General features: G+C 38.0%; 1 protein-coding gene across 1 annotated transcript; it reads left to right on the top strand.

The window, feature by feature from the left end:
• The first annotated feature begins 3250 nt into the window (after positions 1-3250).
• Positions 3251-23620, top strand: igf1 (insulin-like growth factor 1). The gene is made up of 5 exons (XM_008400899.2): positions 3251-3560; positions 5267-5426; positions 16142-16398; positions 16513-16548; positions 17868-23620. Exons 1-5 carry the CDS (start codon positions 3513-3515, stop codon positions 17925-17927), a joined length of 561 nt encoding a protein of 186 aa, XP_008399121.2. The 5' UTR covers positions 3251-3512; the 3' UTR covers positions 17928-23620.
• Positions 23621-24034: the final 414 nt, after the last annotated feature.

Raw genomic sequence — 24034 nt, 5'->3', positions numbered from 1 at the left:
GGTCACCTTGTTACCTTTGACCTTTTGCCCGTGACGCATGACGCAGTTGCCTCTCGCGCAGTTGGATAAGGCGGCTAACTGGAGCTTAACATAGGCCGTTAAACTCCAGTTACAGAACAGTTTTTGCTGAATTAAAAAATCGTTTTTGGTGAATAAAGTGGAGTAGACTTGCTACTTGTCCGTTGACAGAAAACGTTGAACGTCTTGTTTCTGCTTCAGCACAGAGTCGTGGTTTAAGCAGAGAGGTAATGAAATACAACAGGCCTCTGCCTTTCTCTGAAGAACCACTGAGCGGGAGGAGACAGCCAGGTGAGGAAAAACTGTTCTTATCTATCATTCAGTATTTTATCATACAGACATTAGGCTGTTGTTGTGCTATTAGCTAGCTGCTAGCTAACGACTTTGCTAGCAAAGCCAGATAACTAAAAGCTTCTCCCCTGTATTGTTAATGATATCAGTCATTCTTTAGTATTTATTATGCAACAGGGGCTCATCGCCCGTCTAAAACCGATCATCTCCATAATGGATATATGTCCGATCTTCTAATTTCCTTTGCTGCATAATGTACATTTCATTTATTCCAGCATTAGGTAAATGTATCTTGAAGGAAAATGACACTTAAATAAAAGTCCAACAAGGATATTCATTTAGAATTAAAAATAACTCACCCTGAATTACCATGATAGATATAATGAATGTAATAAAAGTGTCATTAATGAAGGGGAAAAAAACTCAACCCAGACTTTAAGTTTAGGGTCTGGTTCGCAGAGTATGAAGTTAAATTTGTTTCCCAATTATTCAATGAAAAGAAAACTAACCTCATTTAAGTAAAATAAGATTGTAATCAAAAATTTTGGAATTGTAAAGATTTCTTTTTAAAAAACAAATCGTTTTGTTTAAAATACTTTTTTTTTTTTATTAAATAACTAATTTTTGTCTTGTGAACTTAAAAAGTTATTTGCCAAACATAAAATTTTATTTGCACACATCAGAAATCTGTTGTGATTTTAGGCCCCGCTCAAGACGTCATGTGAGAATCACAAGCAAAACTTTGAGTGAAACAAAAACTTATATCAAGAAAAGATTTCTGACATGCACAAATTGATTTGTTTTTCTGCAGTTCCACATTAAAGTTTGATGCAGCTCTGCTTTCCTGAATGGACCGTCTTCATCTCCACTGTAGCAAACAGGCAGCTCTTTGTTTTATAGATTACAGTCCACTAAAAGGTTGCATTGTGCCCTTGTTTATATTTTTAATAGTGTAATTCTGTAAAGACAAAATATGTCTGGTGGTTCAGCTCTGATTTACATATCTTGCTATATCTTGCAGGTTTGAATATTGCAATACTTTCCAATAACAAAATAGACCAGCAGAAAGAAATTACTAATAAAATATCTTAAATATGCATACTTGTATGCTCTATATGGAGATGTTCGTTAGCTTTGATTGAATATCTCACAATTTTGTAATTGATCATTGTTTATTAAACTCTGAAAGCTGAGAGGCTGTTAATATTCTGTTCTAAAATGCGGTTAGATGTGCCCTCTTTTTTTGGAGCACCTGCCCCTTTAGTGGTCTCTGCACGGCCCTGAGCCAGACGTTCAAAAATCTGAGTCAATTCAGAAATACTTCATTTATCCCAAAGTGGGATTAAATTAAATGTCGTATCTTCAACGAATCGTTTTGGACTATAGACTAAAGACCTCATGACATGCTAACAGCTCGATTTCAACCCTTAATCAAATTTTGTACACTTCATCAGTTGTTAGCGAGTACTGCTAATCCACCTCATTTGCTTTTGCTACTCATCTTTAAAATCTAATTGGTCGTATGGTGAGAAAGCCGGTCAGAGAGACGTTGGAGTTTCTGCTTTCTGGTCCAGACGCCTCCTTTGATTTGGGGTCATAGTTCAGGAATTGTTTGAGCTTTTCAGATGCTAATCAGCAGCTAGCAGCAGTTTTACGCAACCTAACAAAAGTAAAAGATCAGCGGAAACATGGAACTCCTCAACCAAAAACACTCCAAGCAAAGTCTAGAAAAATTACTGATGCATTAATGTTTTATTTTCCTTCGTGGTAGCAGCATCATGCTACCATGATGCCGCTACCACGGCATCAAACCATGATGCCGTTTATGGAAGCTAATCCAAAATATCGATAATATCAACACCAAGTCGGTATCGGATCAATCCTATCGTGATAAGGTCAATATTTTAATTTATTTTAGTTCTGCAATCTAATTTCTCAACTTTACCGAAAAGTTTTCGATTAGATTTTTTTCTCAAATTTAATTTTTTGCACTTTGTTTAGAAAACAATGCACGCAAATGTGTTTTGTTTTCCTACTGATTCCATTTGTCGTGTAAATATGTTTTAAAAGTGATTTGTAGACACATATTAACTTTATCTAAATTCTGTCCGAGGTTCAACCAATGTAATCCAAAATAAAAAAAACCCCACCAAAACCTTATTTAGTTAGTATTTGATCGACACCAAAACACGCATTATTCACACCTTTCAGCCATCAAACATAAGCAATTCAGTCACATTTGTAAGTCAGAACGTCCCAGTCAAAGTCCAGACCTAAATCTTTAAAATCAATGTTTGCAGACGCTCTCTATCTAACCTGACTGAGCTTCACGTCCGGTGCAGAAAGAGCAGGAAACATTTCGAGTCTCTATCTGGGAGAAACTTTACATAAATCTCGTCATACGCGTAAGAATTTCTTTGAAAGCCAGTGATTTTATATTTCGTTTTCCTGCCAAGTAAACGGACTGATTGAAAATCAGGGAGAAGAGAAGGAAACCCAGGGGTATAAATCACTGTGACAGAGCGCAGGGAAGCTGGAAATCCTCCTCTGCCACAAAGTTAAAAGGATCAAGACTTCACTTTTTTCCCCTTTATTGCAACAAAAATCGTACTTTAATCACCGAGTTCTCTTGTTAAACGAACTTACTGCTGGATTCCGTGGCACCAGATTTGCGCACAGCCAGTAAAAAGTGAAACTATCACCTTTGGTTTGTCTTTAACTTCCCACTCCTGAGCTTTCAGGGGATAAAGCAGAACCACGGTGTTCTGTTAGGTGCTGCTGCTGCTGCTGCTGCTGTCTAACCAAGTCTGAGAAAGATCAAGACTGCATCCCGTTCACTGAAAGAATAAAAAAAAAAAAAAAAAAGTGGGGGGAGAAATGACGTTATTTGACCATGTGCCCAAAATCCTTAATGAATAACTTAGAACTAGGAGGAGGCAAACGCTGCCCCAGCTGTTTCCTGTTGAAAATGTCTGTGTAATGTAGATAAATGTGAGGGATTTTCTCTCTAAATCCGTCTCCTGTTCGCTAAATCTCACTTCTCCAAAACGAGCCTGCGCAATGGAACAAAGTGGGAATATTGAGATGTGACATTGCCCCGCATCTCGTCCTCTTTCTTTGCCCCGATTTCTTTTTTTTAATGACTTCAAACAAGTTGCTCATTTTCGCCGGGCTTCTTTGTCTTTTTGCGGAGATCCGCGGTGATGTCTAGCGCTGCTTCCTCTCAGTGGCATTTATGTGATGTCCTCAAGGTAACTCGGCTGATTTTACATTGTCACCTTGCTCACTGCTTGCGCTCAGCATCCTTCTGACTTTAAACCGAACCAGGAGCTTTTTCTCTAACGTGGCTTGTTTTTTGTTGTTGTTGTTATTGTTGCAGTTTTAATTCAGTTTGCATGCAATTCTCATGTGTGTTTCTTGCAGATTAACATCACCCAAAAAATTCGCACCTTTTTTTTTTTTTTGGAGTGGTCGGGGGGGGCGTTAATTCATTATTTTTGAAAGCTTTGCCTGGGTTTGCACGGATCTTCTGCGCCTCCATGCGTAATGCCCTATTTTGCACCAGAAAGCTTTAAAACTTTCACCTTAATTGCTGCTGAGTGTGCGTTATTAAAGCTTAAACATTTCACCGGAAAACGGAGTTAAAGCTTAATCTGAGGCGCTCCGGGGCGTTTAGGGCTGTGCGGTTCTGATGTGGATGAATTTATTCGTTTTTATTATGCACATTTTGGCCCGGTCCGCTCTCTCCGCTGGCTTTGGCGGGATAACTCTTTTCCATCAAACATTTTGGATCGGAAAGATCCCCTGGCGGCTCTTTTCTGCATCCTTTATTTCTGAATTTCGAAGCACTTTTCGTGCGTAATAACGCGCTGACAGCTTTGGCAAAGGGAGACGGCGGGCCGCTTGCTAATGATATATATGATGAATGAATGTTCCTGATTAATGTGGATTGTTGCTAACTCCTTGCTATATGCTGGCTGCAGTGTGGGGTGATAACGGGGAACGTGTGTTTTTAATTTGGACACATGCAGCCCTCCCGCAGCATTTGGGCTTATTGCCAGTGGTGCTCCTAAGAGGGGGCCGTGGGGAGCCAATGCCCATCCTCACAAACATGCAAGACACCGAATTGTTGATTTTTATTTACTTATTTATGCAAACAAATTAACGTATCATTGAAAAGATTAATTTATTTCAGTAATTAAAATTGAAAATGTGACATTTTCTGAGAAGTTAAGACTTGCAGTGATTGATTTTTAATATGGAAAAGAACATAGGTATCCTAAGATGTAAATGGAATGTTTCGTGGAAGGAAAAACCGCGGCAGAAAAAAATGATAGAAACAAAAGTGAAACCAGCTTTCACTTTTACACGTTACTTGTTAAATGTTTATATTTTAACATGTTGCACCTTTAACTTGTAAAATATTTTAAAATGAAATGCTAACACTACTACTGTTGGCTCTTGAATCGCTGATTACAGATCTGAATTTGCACCAAACTCTTAAAGCGGCTTTCCATTTCTCTGATGCATCTTTTTCTGTCACAGTTTTTCCTTCCACTTCACTTTCCATTGATATGCTTGGATACAGCACAGTCATCATCGTGTTGCTGGATACCTGTCATCTCTGAAATTCAGAAATTAACGTAATGTTTCTGTATTAAACTCTTCGATCCCATATTTTATTCTGCAGAATAAGCGCCTGGATTTCATAATATTCATAAATTATTACATTTAATGTTAGTGAAAATGGAGGGTTTTTTTACTCAGCTGTTGAGAAATTCTGCTTTTGGCTTTGAAAACTTTCTAGATGCGCTTCCGACTGGATTTTTGATTTCAGAGTTTGCAGCCGGGTTGTCTTTGAAGCCGAACCGTTTCCCCTCACGTCCGGCTTTGTTACTTCAGCTGGCGTCCGACTGTAACTCACACACTCAGGCTCTCCCTGTCTGGCTGTTCGCAGGGTGCGATGTGCTGTATCTCCTGTAGCCACACCCTCTCACTACTGCTGTGCATCCTCGCCCTGACTCCGACGGCAACAGGGGCGGGTCCGGAGACCCTGTGCGGGGCGGAGCTGGTCGACACGCTGCAGTTTGTCTGTGGAGATCGGGGCTTTTATTTCAGTAAGTGCACCTTTTTATTTATTCATAAAGGCTGGCTGTGTGGGTCTCAGAGCTCTCCACCTCCAGGAGGCTCATAAATAAAACAGCAGCCAGTTTGGCATCTCGTCTTGACTTTCCCTGCATTAATGTTTCGTCTGTAGTTCACTCCTTTTTTACAGTCTTATCTCAGACTTCAAGAGTTTTACTTTTAATCCAAGCAGAAATAAAATACGACTAAATGTTTGGTGATTATTGTCAGAAAAAGAAAAAGGAGCGACTGGATGTTGCTGTAAAGTTTTTCCCTTTTTTTTTTTTTTCAACAGAGCAGCATATGTGGGATTAAAGTAGCTTTTAAAAGTATTTGTGCCCCTAAAACATCCGTATTTTCTATCAATCAATCAATCAATCAATCAATCAATCAATCAATCAATCAATCAATCAATCAATCAATCAATCAATCAATCAAGTTTATTTGTATAGCACATTTCAGCAGCTAGGCTTCATGAAATTAAAAAACAAAACAAATTTGTCGTTGAAAAGTTTCGCAAAACTGCAACAGAAACGCTTTTTTCAAATCACACTGGATGTTGCTACTGGTGAAAACGACAAAGAAGACGACAGGAAGTGGTTGAAGGATGATGTTTTTAATGACAAACTTCTTAATGTGTGATTTTAATCGCATTTCTTATTTACATTGACAAAGTTTTGCAAACATTTGTAACAGAAACGCAGCTCCTGCTGTGAAACAGTCAAAGACCATTATGTGCTCTTACATTATTTTCAAAATGACTGCAATGTTTTCCACCAATGCGATTCTCAGAACAATGTTTATTTGTTTGACGTTAGCAGTTTTCTACAGAACTGGAGTTTATTCACATCGTTCACGTTTCATTGGCAGCCATCCAGCAATTAGATTGAATTGTATTTAATGTCCTGAGCAAGAATCATATCTCCAACAAAACCCTGTTCTGTTCAGGAACTGATTGTCCCTATGACTCATGTGTAGTTTTGACCTAACAATCCATTATAAATGGTTTGGTTCTGTCCCAAACTTATGAAAGATTTTCCACATGCGGTACACTTTGTCAGCTGCCAGTTTCGAGCAGAAAGGGAGAAGAAGATATAGCATTTCTCAGGGAGATCAGCATCTATAGCACGTTTTCAGTTCTGCTCTTTTCCAGTTATTGATTGCTTTCACCTTAGGCTGAACCAGGAATGGTTTGAAAATACATGAGAACCTGTTGACTGATGGAAAACCGGGGGGCCAGAAGGGGCTCCAGGTTTTGAGTCGCAGCCGACAGCCAAGCAGAGGTAATACAGTAGTGGTAGCTACTGTATGCTGAAGGGAAGGGAGAGCTCAAAACCCGAAATACACATGAAACCATTTTATTCCCATCGCAGTTTAGAAAGTGCTTCTGCAGAAGCTCTGCATTGTCCTGATTTTAACAAAGTCTTGACATTTATTCTGTCATTCTGGATAGAATAAAACTCCAGTTATGTACTCCAGCTAGCATCTAAACAGGATCTGTGTTGGAAACGTTTACTAACTCACTATATTGTTTTCATCGTATCTACGACTATGGTTGCATTTTGAACAAATTATCCTGCAAAAAATGGTTTCATCATTGCAAACACAGCAACCAAACAACATTTTTAATTTCCTGTAACATTTACCTATGCTAACCATTTACGAAGACAGGATCAGTGAAGGACATTCAGTTTCTGCTGTGTATTTTTTTATTTTCTGTTCTCCTCTTTAACACTGCCAGACCTTACAACATTTATTGCCGCTTCTCTGATGATTGTTAGCACATTGTGGCCTGTATTTGAAATGCTCCTTTAATCACTGCTTTGGATTGCGTACTTAACACAATCTTTAAACTATCAAACCCAGTTCTCTACAATAATTTGTCTCCAACAATAATAAACAGATTTTAAACAACCCTGCCACTTCTGAGTTTCAGCTTCTTTTCTAACTTGCTCTTGTTCTGTGTATAAAAAAATAGCAACAAGTGGGGATTTGATTCCTATCCTGATCTTTTTTTAGTAGTTCTTCAAGTTTACAGATGGCTACATAGCTCTGCTAACTCTAGCTAGCATGTAAGGCGGAATTGTATTGAAACTTTACACGCTAGATGGCTAAATCCGTTTTAGCTTCTTTTTAAAACCTGTTCTTGTTGTGAGCTATATATGGAAAATAGCAACAAGTGGGGATTTGATTCCTACTCTGAGATTTTTTAGTAGTTTCTCAAGTTTACAGCTAGTTGCTGTGCTAGCGCTAGCTAGCATATAAAGTGGAGCTGTATTTAAACTTTACATGCTAGCTAGTTATCTAGCTAGCTAGTCCGTTTATGCCGTGGTGTTTATAGTTTATGCCCTCTTTGGGAGCATTATTAGGCAATATAACCACTAGAGGGCAGTTCTGAGTTAGTTTTTGGATTCAGAGGATATTTTTAAAGAACAAGTATAGCAACGGTGGGGGAAAACCTGATTTCTCACATTGCGGCATGTGAATACAAAATTCCCTCATTTATGTCACTGCTTCTTCTTCTTTTTCTTCTTCTTCTTCTTTACTGATTTCACATGTATCATAAGGAAATGGGTTTTTGACTAAGTTTTGCTTAGTTGTCAGGTTTTCTTTTCCTCTTATGAACCTTCATAGCAGGTGAAATTTTGTCAGAAACTCTTAGACTCATTTACAGTTTATGGAAGTCAAACTAACGGTTGATTATCCTCTTACTGGATTAGCATATCAGCTCTGTTATTAGTAATGCTAACACATTGCACAATGCAACTTGTACAGACTGATCCAACATAGGCTATCCAGTTGTAAGGTCACCCTGCACCTTGATGATGCTCATTGTTTACCCTACCATGAAGTTATCATCTCTTTGCCCAAACTCAATTTTTGGAGGCTCACCAAGTAATTGCAAAGTTTAAATATTGTCTGGAAAATCACCAGGTCTCTATTAATTTTTCCCTTTTTTCTTGAGAGTTTTTCTCAAGATGTTTCTGCTTTCTTTCTCATCTTCAGTCCAGTTTTTGTGAAACTATTAATGTGATTGCTTAAACATTTAGAACATAGAGAAGTGTTAAAAGTGTGATTGTAAAGGGGGAAACATTACAAAAACTACTTAAAGAGATTATTTATCTTTCAGGGGGTCTTTCTACTGCTAGCAAACATCCCATTTCCTGCCAAACTGCATGACATATAGATCAAGTAACAATATATCAAATGGTTCTTTGATCTGTTGTTACTTGACTATAATCTTGAACCAATATTTTCTCTTTTTGGCCGTTCTCTGCAATCCCAAGAGACAGTGGGGGATAGAAAAAACTCCCAGTAGATTAGAATTTTCTGGTTTCTGGTTTGAACTTCTGTAAATCATTTTTATCATCTCTAGACGCCTGAATGCTTTGAAGGCAGATTTATTATTTGCGCTAACAGGGACTAAAACAGGTGCACTCAAGAAAGTGTTTGGTGAGTATATTGAACTTTATAACCTACATGAATCTGTAGGAGAGGAGGTGTTTCATGCACTCTCACTTTTTTCTTTCAATGAAAAAGATGAGGTTTGAGCAGCAGGGTGCTGTTCCTCGGAAAATATGCCGCTTGCTGTCTTCCTGGGTTTCACTCTCGTTTATTTTCTCCTCTACGCTCGACTCTGTGAAGTATCCGTCTGGACCCCGTCTGCTTTGCGTTGCTCCTTTCCCTGAACTCTTCTGCCGGACGTGTTGAACTTGGCAGCCTTCTGATTGATAACGGGTACAAGAACCAAACCCAACCGTATCCACCTTAAGCAAGCAGCCAGCAGAGCAGCACTCTTTCATCTCAAGATGCTAGTCATTTTCTCCAAATATTAGCCTGACCTAGAAATCCCGACTTGTCTTCTCAATGCTTTACCAGATGGGCGGCGCTGTGATTTCACTGGGATGTTCATTTTCTGAATCAAATATTTTATAAGGCTTTTTTGGCTTAAGTGTAAGCTCCAAGTAGCTCTGTGGCCTCAATCACTTTCAGGTCATGCTAAAATATTTAGCCGTCCTAAATTTAGAACAGGACATCTTCAGAATGAATAATGCATGGCCCATTATGAGTCACAGGATGAGATAACCGAACATTTTGGGCTTGAAGCGTATTGTTTTCCGAGTTATTTTGGGCTGCAGCCGTTAACGAGCGTTCCTGGTCAGCGTTCAACTCCGTCAATTTCTCCTGAGCTCCGGAGGATGAGTAAACAGCACGCCACGGTCACGCACGCGCCCACGCTTAAACGCGCACAGCGAGGCCTCGTCCCTCGGCAGCAGGGGATTATGGGGATTACAGGATGATCAGGACTCCCCCCTTCTCTCCCCTCCATCACTATACACCGAGCTCAAACACGATGATGAGAAAGCGTCTGAAGAAAGGCCTCCTGTGTCCTCTTCAGCGCCAAGAAAAAAAAGTTGCAGTTTCCCCCGGAAAAAAAAAAGACACCTGAACCAAAAAGTCTCCAAATCCCACCGGGAATTAGGGCTCAGCAGAACAAAGAGGCGCCTCATGTAAAGGACAGTCAGTTCTCTGGATTTAGACCTGTAAGTCAGGTGGAGCGGATATTCGGGGAGTTTTACCCTCTGCTTTTGTTGGCATGTGGTGAAAATGGGTTAAACACCTTAAAGGGGCAGCGTTATCTAAAATCGACTTTCTCCCAGTTTACATCATGTTGTAATCTTATTCCTTCATCAAAAACATACCTGGAGCGTCGCTTTGATTCTTTCATTCATGTTTGAGAAATCCTTTCATCACCGTGGCAACCACTCCAAAACGCCTGGGTGGACCTAGCCCCGCCTTCCAGGCGCAGCTCCTCCTCAGAGCTTAGCTCCCCTACCGCACAGTCCTTACACTCAGCTCCTTCAGACTAGCCAGCAGCAATTAGCAAACTCCTGGTCAAGCTGCCCATCTGCTGGGCTCGTTATAGGAGCTACTCGTCAGGTAAAAACGTTGTTAACAGAGGAGCCATGTTGTGATGACTTCCTGAAGGTGGAGTTTCACAAAGAGCAGGAGTTTTTAAAGACACAGACCCAATTTCAAGGCGTTAAATTATGATTTCCCTTAAGTCATATCAACTGAAGTCAACATAGTTACTTGATTATGCTATAAAATGGCACTAAATGCCTGGAAAACACATAATATCGCCCCTTTAAGGGAAACATTGCAATTGTGAAATTGTGTTTTTCTGACATTCGCAGAATATAGACAAAGATTTGGGCACAAATGCAGCCAGTGAGGTAGACGTGTGTTCGTCTTAATTAGTCAGGAAATGTCTAACATTTCCACAAACTCAAAGTCAAAATAATAATTAAAATATTTAATATCTGGAACCGTGGAAGAGGTGATAAAGAAAATAAAAACTTCTCCAATAGTCACTGTTGGATTTTGTTTTGTTTTATTGGTTTATTGTTATTTTTATATATTTAAAACTTTTCTTACTTACTTGCTAATACACCAGGATTACCTTAATATACCAGAGTTTGGTTTTCTAAAGGATCCACCTCAGAAAACTGGGGAAAACTTTCATCTTTATCAACCCAAGATTTTGAAGAAGACTTGATCCATTCAGAGTGTTGGACTAAATATGTTAGACTCATATTTAAAAATATCCCTGTATTTCAGATAAGTAAATACTATTAAATGTTGTAATAATCTAATTTAGGTTCAGGTAATGTCCTGTTGTTTTCCTCCACACCTGATGTTTGTTAGTTAATGGCTCCCAGCTGCAGCATGTCAGTCGTTATCCTCCCTCAGTATTAATGCTTTCTGCCTCCTATTGCGTCACTTTGGTTGCTATGACTGTGAATTTAGTACTTTAATGAGATATTTGTTCTCTGTGAGACATTTCATCGCCTTTTCTGCCATTCCTGACTGAATGTTGACCACATTTATCTCCAGGATGTTTCATTATTAAGGTGTTTAAACAACAGTTTTCTCTCCCGGTCTTCTTCTTCCTCATCACCATGTTTACATGGGAGGTTAAATGGAAACAAGGTTGGTTTTTCTGGAAATAAATTTAAATGTAATTGGCGTCAAGGCAGATTTGGAACAATAGTTGGTAGTAGCTGGCTCTGGGAAAGGATAAAGTGCAATTCTTATTTAAAAAAAAAAGTTTTAGACTTGCAAATCTATACGTGTAGAGTCTGTGTAAGCTGGTACTTTACTGATATGTTAGATGTTCTTGAAAAGATTTGCTTATTTCTTCTCTACAAGAAATCTGATGTTTAACGTGATTTGTAAATGTCTAATTATTCAAAGCTTTACACAGAGTGGTCTAGTAAAAGCACTTTGATGGCTTACAAATAATAAAAACCCAAACTTTAACGATTAAATTTAAGATATTCTGAAGCCTGGCTTCTGAAATGTATGTCCATGTGCTGTGCATTGTATTCACTCAGCACTTTTGCATAAATTACAAGGTTTCCCCCAGAAAACCTGCTAAGCCCGGTGCTAGTTCAGTCACTCATCCAGCGGTCCGTCGCATTTTTGAGCTAAAAAATGTTTAAAGTTGACAGGAAATTTAAAAATATCACTTGATAATTATGTCTTATTGAAAAATTGGAAGGTTGATACCTGAACACCAACTATAAAGTCTTTAAAAAATGCAAACATTTTTAAAATACTTAAATAAGCAATGCTTAGCCTGGTGGGAGTACAAGTAAAGCCTGGTGGCCCGCCAGGCTTATGATGCACTGAAGGAAACCCTGGGTTACTGCCTTAAAAGCGTCAGTTTTAATTAAAACTTTAAGTCACGATGATACTGAAATGCATTGAGATGCAACTGCAGACATAAACTGAAATGTGAAAAACACCAAGTTGGTGTTATTTTTTGTTTTCACTTATCACCCTTAGCAGTCTCTTTGTTTTCAGTTACCAATCAATAAGACCTTCCATCCCTTGACATTTCAGGAAGTACACACGTTTAAGATCAAATTACCTTGCATCAGACTTCTTGGCTTTTGCACCACAGTGCTGTAATCAGCCAAAGCATATTTTTGGGAGGCACTAATAGTAAACGGGTAAATTTCTGCTGGGTTCGAGCAGCTTTCATCATCCCTGCACAGACGTCAGAAATGCCGGCCACCGTGCGTGTTAGAGCCGTGCGTTGGCTCCAAGAATCTATTTTTATGAACCATAAAAAGCTGTAAAACTCAGCTTTCTGTGCCAGTCATTGAACCCAACATGCTCACCCTGTCACACACCAAAACAACAACAAAAAACCCCAAAACAAGTCTTATAAAGTACTAGAGCTCTGGAACGCAAGGAGACGATAAAGTAAGCTGCAACTTAGCTCAGGGAGGCATAAAACCGATGCAAATTACTCTCATTTGTTTGAGAACACTCTTGGAAAGCAAGTCGTTGTTTATGAGGGATTAGCGTAATTATAGAAAGTGTTAAAACCTTTAAAACCAAAACCTTTTAGAGCCGAGTACTTCATGTATGTTTTTCCTAACTATCCAGAGTAGCAACCAGTTGATTTCTCTTTGCCTTCCAGCTGTTTGTGCAGCAGAGTGGCAAACTGTGTTTGGAATAACACCGGGTGTTAATTTGCAAAGTCTTTTCTTCTTCTTCTTCTTCTTCTTCTTGGAAATGCAGCCAAACAAACGGACACAGATCCCTGCTTTTCGCTCGTAATGGTTTGGTGTTTATATAACCACCAGTGTGGACTTGAGTTAAGTTTTTCTCTCTTTATTTCTTCACATCAGTCGTTAACATCGCAGCCAAGGTTGCTCCCACAGCAACACATCATCAGTTTGTTACTAAGTAACTGGAACAAATTCCTGGAAAAGCATAAAATGCTCAACGAGATTAGCATGCCGTCAATCAAACGAGGTGTTTCCTTCAGAAGTTATACTTCGAGACAACTCGGGTTTCCTGCTTTATAAATAATTCACCCACAAAACCTCCTCTCCTCTATCTCATTCACGCCTCCATTATCTTATTTTTTTTCTCAATCCAGGAGAGAAAGATGCTTCTGTTTCTGAATGAAAGCTGCCCTCTGTCCAAGCAACATTGTCAGAACAAGGCAAACACAGAGCAGGAGTTAATGCACTTTGTCAGCGCTGGCAGGCTTCGGAGCCAAGAGCTATTAACTCTGAGAGAGAGAGAGGCATTTCCTCCTTGTAAATGCCATATTAAATTATTATTATTTCATTTGGTCGCAGGGAAAAGCCCATCTCTTCCCAGCCTTTTCCTTGTTACCAAAGGAGCTGGGAATTCTAAATGGAGGGTCTGAGTTTTTCCAACAAAGAGCATCGTCTCAGAGGAAGACGGTGGGGAATGGCGTCATCACGAAAAGAGAGTGACCTTCAAATAGCCTTATAAATTTTAACTGAAAACATTTTCATAACCTTTTTTGCTTATGCATGCATCTGAACGGCTCTAAAGGGGGCCTTTTTTCCAAATGAATATGTGAATGAACAGAGAGGCCTCGATGTTTCTGCAGGTGGATCGGACTCGGAGGGCTGGAGAAAAAAAAATTAACGGAGCCAAAAATGGCTGAATGGGACGTTCTCCAAGACGCTGCTGCCAAATCTGGTCCACAGTGTGCAGTGTTCAATGCCGTAAATTTTACTTGTAGGAATTTAATGTCATTAGGTTGGTTCATATTTTAGGAAAATTAAACTTATTGCTGTTATCATTCCTCAACTACAAGCATAAAGTTGGGAAACCTGCCAGAACAATGAAGGAGAAAAATCACAATCTGCTTCATAGACTGAAACTTATTATTATTATTATTATTATTATTATTATTATTATTATAAGGTCATGGGAATTTTTGTTAGCCATACTTGAAGAGATAAAACTTGATAAATTTAGGAAAACTTTCCAGAAGAATGTGGCAACATTTCCACTAAAGCACGTGTCAAACTTGAGGCCCGTGGGCCAAATCTGGCCCGCCTTGGCTTTTTATGTGGCCCTCTAGATTCTACACTAAACACCAACTGTGCTTAAATATTACGTTATCAATCAAATAAATGCAGTTTTTATCTTCTTACTGCCCAATTTGATCAATCAGTCCATCCAGTTTCTTTAGAATTACTGTGTAAATTCTTGTAAAAATCAACAAATCCCTGCACTTTTTTGCGCCAACACATAACTGGGAGTTTATTGCAGATAAAAATTGTCAAAAACCTTCTTACTTGTACCAACCAGCTGCCTCAGCCTTAAGCGATGTCAGATTATAGTCCATGATCAATACAGCGAGTAATAAAAAGTCGCATTTACCATCATAAATAAGCACAAATATTGCAAATATTTCCAAATTAGTGCCACAGGCACTTTACTTTGATTTTGAAGAATTAATTGATATTTACATACATTCTGGCACAACCGGCCCTTTAAGAGCATTCATGATCTCGATTTGGTCCAAAACGAAAATGAGTTTGACTCCCCTGGACTAAAGGGAAGAAAAGAAGCTCTAGTTTTAAAATGTTACACTTCCTCCTTTTTGACTGTAATCCAAAGCATGAATAAAATTATCCTGAACATAAAAAAATAACCTTAGTAGGTTTTCAGTATTGTCACTCATGCACAAACACAACAAAGCAGCATTTTAATGCAAAAATAACTCTGGTGCAAACCAAGAAGGAGGTAGGAAGTAGTTTTAGGTGAACAAACATTCAGGTGTGTTTTTAATTAAGTTTTTCATGTAGTGGAAACACAGCTGTTGCAAAATAAATGTTTTTTTAAGTTAGCGGAAAATCAACAAAGTTTGTAATGGAAGCGCAGCTGCTGCTGACCTCCACCTTTTTCAGTAAAACTACCAAAAAGTCCCTCCAGAGTTGCTTAAGATTTGACCTACAGCATCTAAAAGTTAACAAATATCTACTTTCTGTAGATTGTTGAGGTGGTTGATTTGTGTCTTGAAATTAAAATTATGTGGGGAAAAAAGAACATTTTAATACCATAAAACCAGGGATTTCCAAACTGTCACATGGGGCCAAATCATCAAGTCAAAAGTATCAGCAGACCAAAAACTATAACTTTTTGAAGAGCAAGCACTACGGAAAGTATATATGTACCTGCTCAACAATAAACTAAGCATGCAATATTTTAATATGTGTAGATCAATGTCAAGCCAGTGTCAAGTTAACAAATTCTTTGGGACTCATTTGAAAAATAATGTACATAACCTGAACGTTTTCTCAACAAAACAACAGGATTTGGGTCACTCCTTCTCTGAAAACACTTAATAAATTAATTAGATGTAATTTTGGGTGCTTTACAATTTGCTTTAAAGTTAAAGTAATTGAATAAATGGTCGGATATTATATGAAAATAAAGAAAACACAAAGTCTGGTCTATTATAATTTTGTCCTAGTAAAATAATTAATCAGCTCCTTCAGACTAGCCATCTGCAACTAGCAAACACCTGGTGGAACTGTGCATCTGCTTAAACCAGCTACTTAGTGCCACACTGGAAAAAGTGTTAGTCAATTACAAGTGATGTGATGAGTTTTTAAAGAGACAGAGGCCCAATTTCAAGGCGTTGAATTATGAAGTCATATCTCATATCTGTAGCGTTTTTGTAACAGCTGAAGGTAACTTGACTCTGCTATAAAATGGCACTCTGTGCTTGGAAAACCAAACAATACTGTAGCTTTATAAAGAGTTTGGTGAAATTTTGCTGGAATGTAAACAACCTGAGATGACAGGATTTGGTTTAAATCACCATTGGTTACAAGTTTCCCTGTTCGCCGAACAGATAAACCAACAGGCTATGGGCCCAGTGCAAGGCGGTCGCATGGCATCGTGGACGAGTGCTGCTTCCAGAGCTGTGAGCTGCGGCGCCTGGAGATGTACTGCGCACCCGCTAGGACTACCAAGACATCTCGTTCTCCTCGCGCACAGCGCCACACAGATGTGCCAAGGACACCCAAGGTCAGCAACCCGGGACATCGAGCGGACAAGGGCACAGAGCGCAGGACGGCGCAGCAGCCAGACAAGACAAAAAACAAGAAGGTGAGCAAACTCTACACGACTGACTCAGACCAATGAATAAACACAATAAATCCTGAAAATAGCAAGTAATATCTAAATAAATCCAACTTACCTAGTTTTGTTTTCCTCCCACAGAGACCTTCATCTGGACATAGTCATCCATCCTTCAAGGTATGGACGATATCTTATCACATCTACAGCCAAGTTAATGGCATAAAATCATGTTTTTATGGATTGATTTGAGCAATAACTAAGTACCGTTTTCATATTGTAGTACCTGCAAGCAAAATAACAAGCAAATATTTATATAATATGGTCCTAATATGAGATTTAAATTTCCAATATGGCTGCTTTAGGAAAATATTTGGTCACCCCTGATCTATACCAACAGGCGTGATAGCTACAGTAGTGTTCAATTATTTATTTATTTTTTAAACTAAGCTCAAAATAAGGAAAAATTAAGCTTCTGTAAGATTTTAGAGTCCAGGATTTGGTTTTTACATAGTCAAAAATATATAATTTGATGCCAGAATCTTCTATATTGGGCAAAATGTAGTGATCCTACAGCCAATATGGCGGCCGTCATGAAAATGGGCTAGCACCTTGAACAGATGGTGCTTGTATTTGGCCAAATTTGGTGGATGTGTCATCATTTGGTTTATCTTTACCAAAGGATAAACCAGTTCATCCTCTGGTAAAAGCTGACGTTTTAATGTTGCTAATGTTAGCATTATGCAACACTAATTTGGAAAATTAAGTGCACCCTACTTTTGAATAATACCTCCTCACCACATCAGTTCGTTCTGCTTTTAATTTTTTGCACTCCTGATGGTCCACCTCTAAATGTCAATCAGGATAAGATCTGGACTTTGACCAGTCAGCTGCTTCTCCTGCATTGGTATATCGTAGATGTTATGGCTGTCAGTATGTCGCTGCTCTGTTATTGACCCCAGTTTAGGCCAACCATTGGACAGATGGCCGCACAGTTGATGCTGCCAATCTGTGGTTTACAGAGGCGTTAATGGCTGACTCATTGGCTGTACGGTGTCCAGGTCCTGTGGCTCCGAAGCAAGCCCCCATCATAACCCACCACTGTGTTACGCCTCCACTACAGTTGGTGTGAGGCTGTCTGGGTTTGGTTTTCTCCAAACATGGTGCACTGAGTTATGGCCAAATCTATGTTTTGGCGTTTAGGTGATTTGTGGCACAATGATTACAAACAATTTTAATGTTTAGTTTAATTATCAACCAGAGACACCCTTAGATTTTGATGGGTCTCATTGGTTGTTCTCAGTTTGGCTCTTGTAGATTAGTTTGTTTTTCCTTATTGTTTGGGAGTGGTATAAAAATACTTCTATTATTGGTTCTAATGCCTCAGAAAGATCCTCCAGTTTCCAACTTAACAGCTCCTAAAGTCCTATAGCATTGTAACAACTGACCCAACTTTCATTGGTAGTGACTTCAAAGATGTGTTTGTTTTTGTGTTGCAGGAAGTCCATCCGAAAAACTCAAGTCGAGGCAGCTCCGGGGGCAGAACTTACCGAATGTAGGGAAGCGTCGAATGGACAACACCATAGGAAGAGAGAAGGGAGTGGCCTTACCCGGTACCCCTGTGGAATGGTTCACTGTATAACGAAACGAAACTAAAAATGGCCTAAAAGCTTTAAAACATTAGAAAAGTTGAGTTAAAAGGTTGGATGAGGGTTCTTGTGATCATCTTAAACACTGCACCATTCCATATCGGGAGGAAATCTTTGTTAACTCATTCTAACAGACTAGTTTAGCTGCTAAAACACAATAAGAGCTTGCTATACCTCCATGTTTAAACAGCAACAACCACCTTCCTCGGCTCCAGAGAAGGTGGGAACGTCACCAAACAGGAATAGTTGGTCACATCCTTTTCACTCTTCTGATTGCTTCTTTGTCACAGCCACATATAGCAGTTACTATCCCTGTTCAAATTCAATTTTATCTTTAGCGTTTGTTTTTATGCACTATGCATTACTGTGGATATGTTGTTTATCTGAAAGACCAACACCATGTTGTTTATTGTCGGTCTTTTAAACGTTGCTGTTGTTAATTTTCTTTCCAAGCCCCACTTAGACCACAACTTGTAGGTTTTAGTTGTTTTTTTTTTAATTCAGCTTTTCAATCAACCCAAGATTTCTGACTTCTCAGCTTATTGTGGTTGTTTAATGAACAGAAATGGGTCAGTCAGTGGATTCAAAGTTCAGCTGGCGCAAATGAGAGCGCTAATCAAATAGTGACAATCAGCCATTATGTTTGTTTTCTGTGTGCTTTTCACAGATCACCAGTTTTTCCTGATCTGATTGCGAAAACTCCAACTGCCTGGAGACAAACATTTTGTACAAATCATAAATGGTCAGTTTTTTTAAAGTAACTGAGCCAAGAGCAAAGATTAAAGCAAAAAACTGAAATATTGGAACTATATTGGAAAATTAACTGTACCGCTATTTTTAAAATTAATCATTTTTATTGGACTTTTTTTATATTATAAATCACCGCAAAGTTGTAAAGTAGGAGAATCCTGCAGGTCTGTCAGGATGTGTCCCTACCTGCTTTGCATGACTTCAGACTGACAGTTACATCAATTTTAAAATTTTGCCTTTATTATAATTTTTTATTTTAAACTTTGACTAGACCATTCCAATAACTCCTCCTCTACTAGTTTACCTGTAAATAGGCAAGTCGCAATAACTAATTTTTCTGTTCGATAAATTGCCCACAAAAGTTATTGCGATAAACGATAATATTGTTGTTTTGAGACCGTTTTCAACTAATGTGAGAACTCATTTTCAAAAATCAATAAAGAAAAAAACCAGAAATAACAAATAAAGGGAATAATAAAGTTTCTAATAACAAAACTGCCCTTCAAAAAAAAAGTTAGTTGAGACCAAATTGAAGATTTTTGTCCTCCAGCTTTTGGTGAAAAAAGAGAAAAACTATCAATTATTCAACTGGAAATGATTGAGTTTGTTTAAATTTATCATACGAATAATTGATTAATTGATTTATTGCTTACTGCGGCAGTCCTGGCTACATCCTGATTGGTTCCCTGATCCTGCAAAATAAAATCATGTACACAAGAAAAAGAACAAAAATCCCAAATTTCTTCTCATCTGACTTACTCACATGCTTCATTCCTTGTGTGGCTTTTGGCAAACTTAAACAGGGCTTCTTTCAGAAATCAGTTTCTCTGTGCAACTTTTCCATAAAGCAAATATTTGTAAAGACCACGACTAGCAGTGACCCTATCAACAGATTCTTTGCATCTCCTCCAGAGTCATTTCAAGACCTGAATACATGTGCACACCACAACTTTCAAGTTTTTGTTTGTAAACATTCAGAAAAAAACATCATTTTTCCCATTCCTCAATTCTATTGGTTAAAATCCCGTGAAGTTTGTGGCTACCACATGATAAAATGTAGAGATTTAGTAAAGTTCAGTCTAATTATCACTCTCTGATCTCTTATTTAACGGAGAACAAAAAAAAATCCTAATGGTAGTTTAGGCTTGGATTGTATAATTTGATACAATGACAACCAAACAGCACAGCATCCGTTTCAAAGTCCACTGGGAAGTCATGCAAAATAAACTGGTAAACATTACCAACCGACGTCTGACGGGGGAGATGCAACAGTACACAATTACACTTATAAATAATCCAAATATGAGTAAGGGTCAAGATCACCTTCACAAATTTCACAAACAAGCCAGTTCTGAGAAGACACTGCATGATAATTGACAGGAAACTATTTTTTTGTTTTGTTTTTTTTGTGTGAGCCTCCCTGAAAACGCCCCAAAGATGGCTCATATCTGGCTCTGTCTCCTCTCTCTGTGTATAATCAAACTGTACTCCCATTATGTTAACCTATGCATTACTATCACTCATTGTACATGATGGTTTCATATAGCAAAACTGTATTAAAAATCCTATCCACTGTATAATGGTGCTATTTTATAGTTTGGTACTTGCAAAGAGATGGCTAAGACAGACGAATGGCAGGGCTTACATTGGAGGTCTTCCCTTTTGCACAGCCTTGTGGCCACCATGTTAATAGTGATTTTATTTGTAAGCAGTTTCAGTAGTGGAAGCAAGTAAATGTATCTGTGTGATCTCTGTGAATGCATGGAGAGGAAAATGAGAAAAAAGGAAAATGAGTATACAATGTTGTGGCCCCAAGAAGGCAAAATGCTATTTTTTCTACTATTCTTAAATTATTTTCTCAACACAAATCAATTTTGCCAAATGTCTTGAGAAAAATACTGTGATTCTTCCAGTTGTGTTTAAGCTTGTTAAAGGTCATGGTGTGCTTTTGTCTGTCCAGAGTGTGTGCGTGTGTGCATATGCCTCCCTGGAAGCCAAAGTATCAAATATTAGGGGAACTCAAAGTGGGATTATGCAACTTTTGCTTGACATCGTCTATTGTTGGTAGAAAGCAATTGCATTTTGTTCATGATTATATCGTTGCCTGTAATACTTTATTTTATTTTTTTATATTTTGCATGATCATATTTAAGGCAAACTTCTTAAAAATATTTTCATTACCAAAATTACTTCAATTCAGTATGATTTTGCTGTCATGAGAATCCATCCGTATTTTGAGATTATACATTTTGTTTTGTATTAAAAACCAGAACTTCTACCTTTGAATGGATTGGGACCTAAACATACTCTGATTGCAAGAAAACCTAGAACTGGTTGCTCAGCAACAAAGATAACTAATATTAGCTTTAAAAAACAAACTCAAAATGTGTTAACTTAGGCTACCTTCACACTGCAGCCTAAAGTGACCCAATTCCGATTTTATTTTATTTTTTTTGTCTAATAGTATTTTTTCGGCGTGGTTGTTCACTCTTCCAAATATATGCGACTTGTATTCTTTAGCGTGGACTGTAAACGACCCGAAAGTGTCCCGCATGCGCAGTAGAGGGCGCAATAACGTCACAAATAGAGTGCGTGCGCAGTGTTCTGCCAACCGCCATAAAGAGGAAATGCTCAGTGTTTGCGGAAGTAAACATGGATGCTAGCTTGGAGCTTAGCTTACAATAATGGAGCAAGCACATTAACAACTTCTTCCTCATTATGGTCCGCCATGTTTTTCTTCCCGCTTGGACGTATCACGACGCAGAATAGTGACTTTTGTCGAGTAACAATGACGTTCAGGTAGGCCGTTCAGATTCTGATCACATTTGAAAAGATCGAATGTATATCGGATATCCAAGTGGCTCATGAAACGATCAGATACAGGTCACGTTCAGACAAAAACAAAAAAAAAAAAAAGGATTTGGGTCGCTTCTGGTACAAGTTAAGCTTTCATTAGTGGCAGCCATATCAGATAGATTGAAGTCTTGTCCCTTTATTATTTTTGCATAATAACATGGATGGTGAAGAGTTGTGATAAAATTCCACCGAACCATTTAATCAAATAATTCAGCACTGATTATGGGGTTAGGCAAAAAGTTGAGAAATAATTTTATTTTAGGGGGTTTTCTTTCGCTATACATAACACGGGATCAGTAGAAGATTTATATTTCAGCTATTAGCTCAAGTTAGCCGAAAACATATTGCGAAAACGGCTAGCATAGCGTCGTTTGCCCAAAGCAGCCCGAAATTTTTAGAAAATCAATCATCAATTCTCATGGACATTGATCTAAAGGGAACTGAAAATGTTGGGAACATTTGTTTAGTTATATTTTTTTCGTCAACTTTAGAACCAATACACTTTCATATCTGTTAGCGTCAGCTAAATTTAGCCAAAAGCATGCTAGAAAGTCTCAGTGTAGCTTTGTTTGTTTTTGGAAGCCTCAAAGATCCTAAGTTAATAAAAAAAAAAAGAAGCTGCAAACATCCTAAATAACTTGACACCTGACATCTTCATGATATTTTGTTAACCAAACAGCTATTTCCTTCTTTGACGTCTATGCTATGCTAACTGAACTAAGCTATGTAAGCTAACCAGCCACTGCAGCTTCTTCTATAAACAGTCAAGCACATTCATGAAACTATTTTAGACTTCTTGTTAACTTTAACATTTATTTTTCAAAATAAAACATGACACTTTCACATTTATTAGTAGATACATGCTTAATTAATGTTATTTTTTACATAAATTGTAACAACTGTAGCAAATGTATTTGCAAATGAAGGGGTAAAATTGCTAAAATAGCTAAACAGTGGAGCCTTGGTACTAGCAAATGGCGCAAATCATTTAGACATTTCCACAGAAAAAGTCCTCTTTGAATACTGAACCACAAATAAGCACTAATTTAGGCAATTAGGCTGCTTGTATAATTTTGGTTAAACATTATGATTCCCTGTACTTTCCAAATAAAAAAAAACTTGTATTTTAACAGCAGCTCAAATTGCTAGTTAAGATTTTTACGCATGCACAAATCAACATTTGCATTTTTATTACCATTTAACAAAAGTTGCATGGTCTCACTTTCAAAGTCACATAAGGTTTTAAATAATTTACTGAGAAAAAATGTGACTTAATTTTAGAAGTTCAGGAGCAGGATTGCACCTCAAACACCAAATTTCTAAAAAAAAAAAAAAATCATAATAAAACGATTGCTTGCATCCCCTTGATGGCACAGTCGTTGCTCTTGAACTTCAATAAATAACATTAAAGTGTGTGAATCTTTTGCAACGGTTTTTAATGTTCTTTTTAAAGTATACATTTTAGCCCAGGTGAGTAGGGTGAAGTAAAAGCTAGATGGAGAAAATATGTTCTTCCTTTAGATATACAGTACATACCAAAGACTTTTTAAATAAATTATAACTCATGAAAATATAACTATAGCATGATTCCATTGTTATCTCGACTCCACTGCAGTTTAATGCTTAAGTATCTGAAATATGGCTAGTGTTGTAAAAAGTGAAAGTGCGAATGAACCAGACAGAAATCCCTTTGTGTATATGCCATATTTTAAGGAGCAAACCACAGAAACGACTTCAAATCATCTGCTTATGAATCACTCGAACATTTCAATCTGTCAGTTGTGTGAAACAATCAAAAAGCATGGGAGGACGTGTGTGTGAGTCATTCATGACTCCCTGAAGTGTTTAATGAGTAAGTGTATTTTCCTGAAGCTCACTGTCCAAGAAACTGTTTAATTACAGCCCTGTTATTTATGGTGCTTGATTGCCTTCTGTAGGAAAAAATACTGACAAACTGTTCACCATTCCTGCTGAATAAACCACTTGTCAACATCACAGAAATGCCTGGAGGCTGCTTTTATTCAACACTCACACACTGCACCTTTAAAAAGAGCATTCATAGCCCTTGATCTTCATCACACAGGGCCGGTCCAAGCCGTTTTGGAGCCCTACGCAGATTTTCATTTGGGGTCCCCAATACCAGTTGCTTTGTCATTCCAATGTGTGTAACATGATATTGTTAGTGTTTTTGTAAATGCAGAGTTGTTGTTTTAACTATTTGAAAGTAAAATCAGACGATAAACATTGGTTATTCCACCAAATATTGACTTAAAATATTAGTATTATTTCTAAATAAATATTAACTTGTTTTCTTTGCATTATTTGAGGTCTGAAAGCACCGCATTTATTTTGTTATTTTGACCATTTCTCATTTTCTGCAAATACTAAAATTTTCCTTGGAATTCTGGGAG

This window comes from Poecilia reticulata, linkage group LG23, assembly GCF_000633615.1.
Source record: "Poecilia reticulata strain Guanapo linkage group LG23, Guppy_female_1.0+MT, whole genome shotgun sequence".
NCBI classification, from domain to species: domain Eukaryota; kingdom Metazoa; phylum Chordata; class Actinopteri; order Cyprinodontiformes; family Poeciliidae; genus Poecilia; species Poecilia reticulata.
This window is presented reverse-complemented; position numbering and strand designations above follow the sequence as displayed.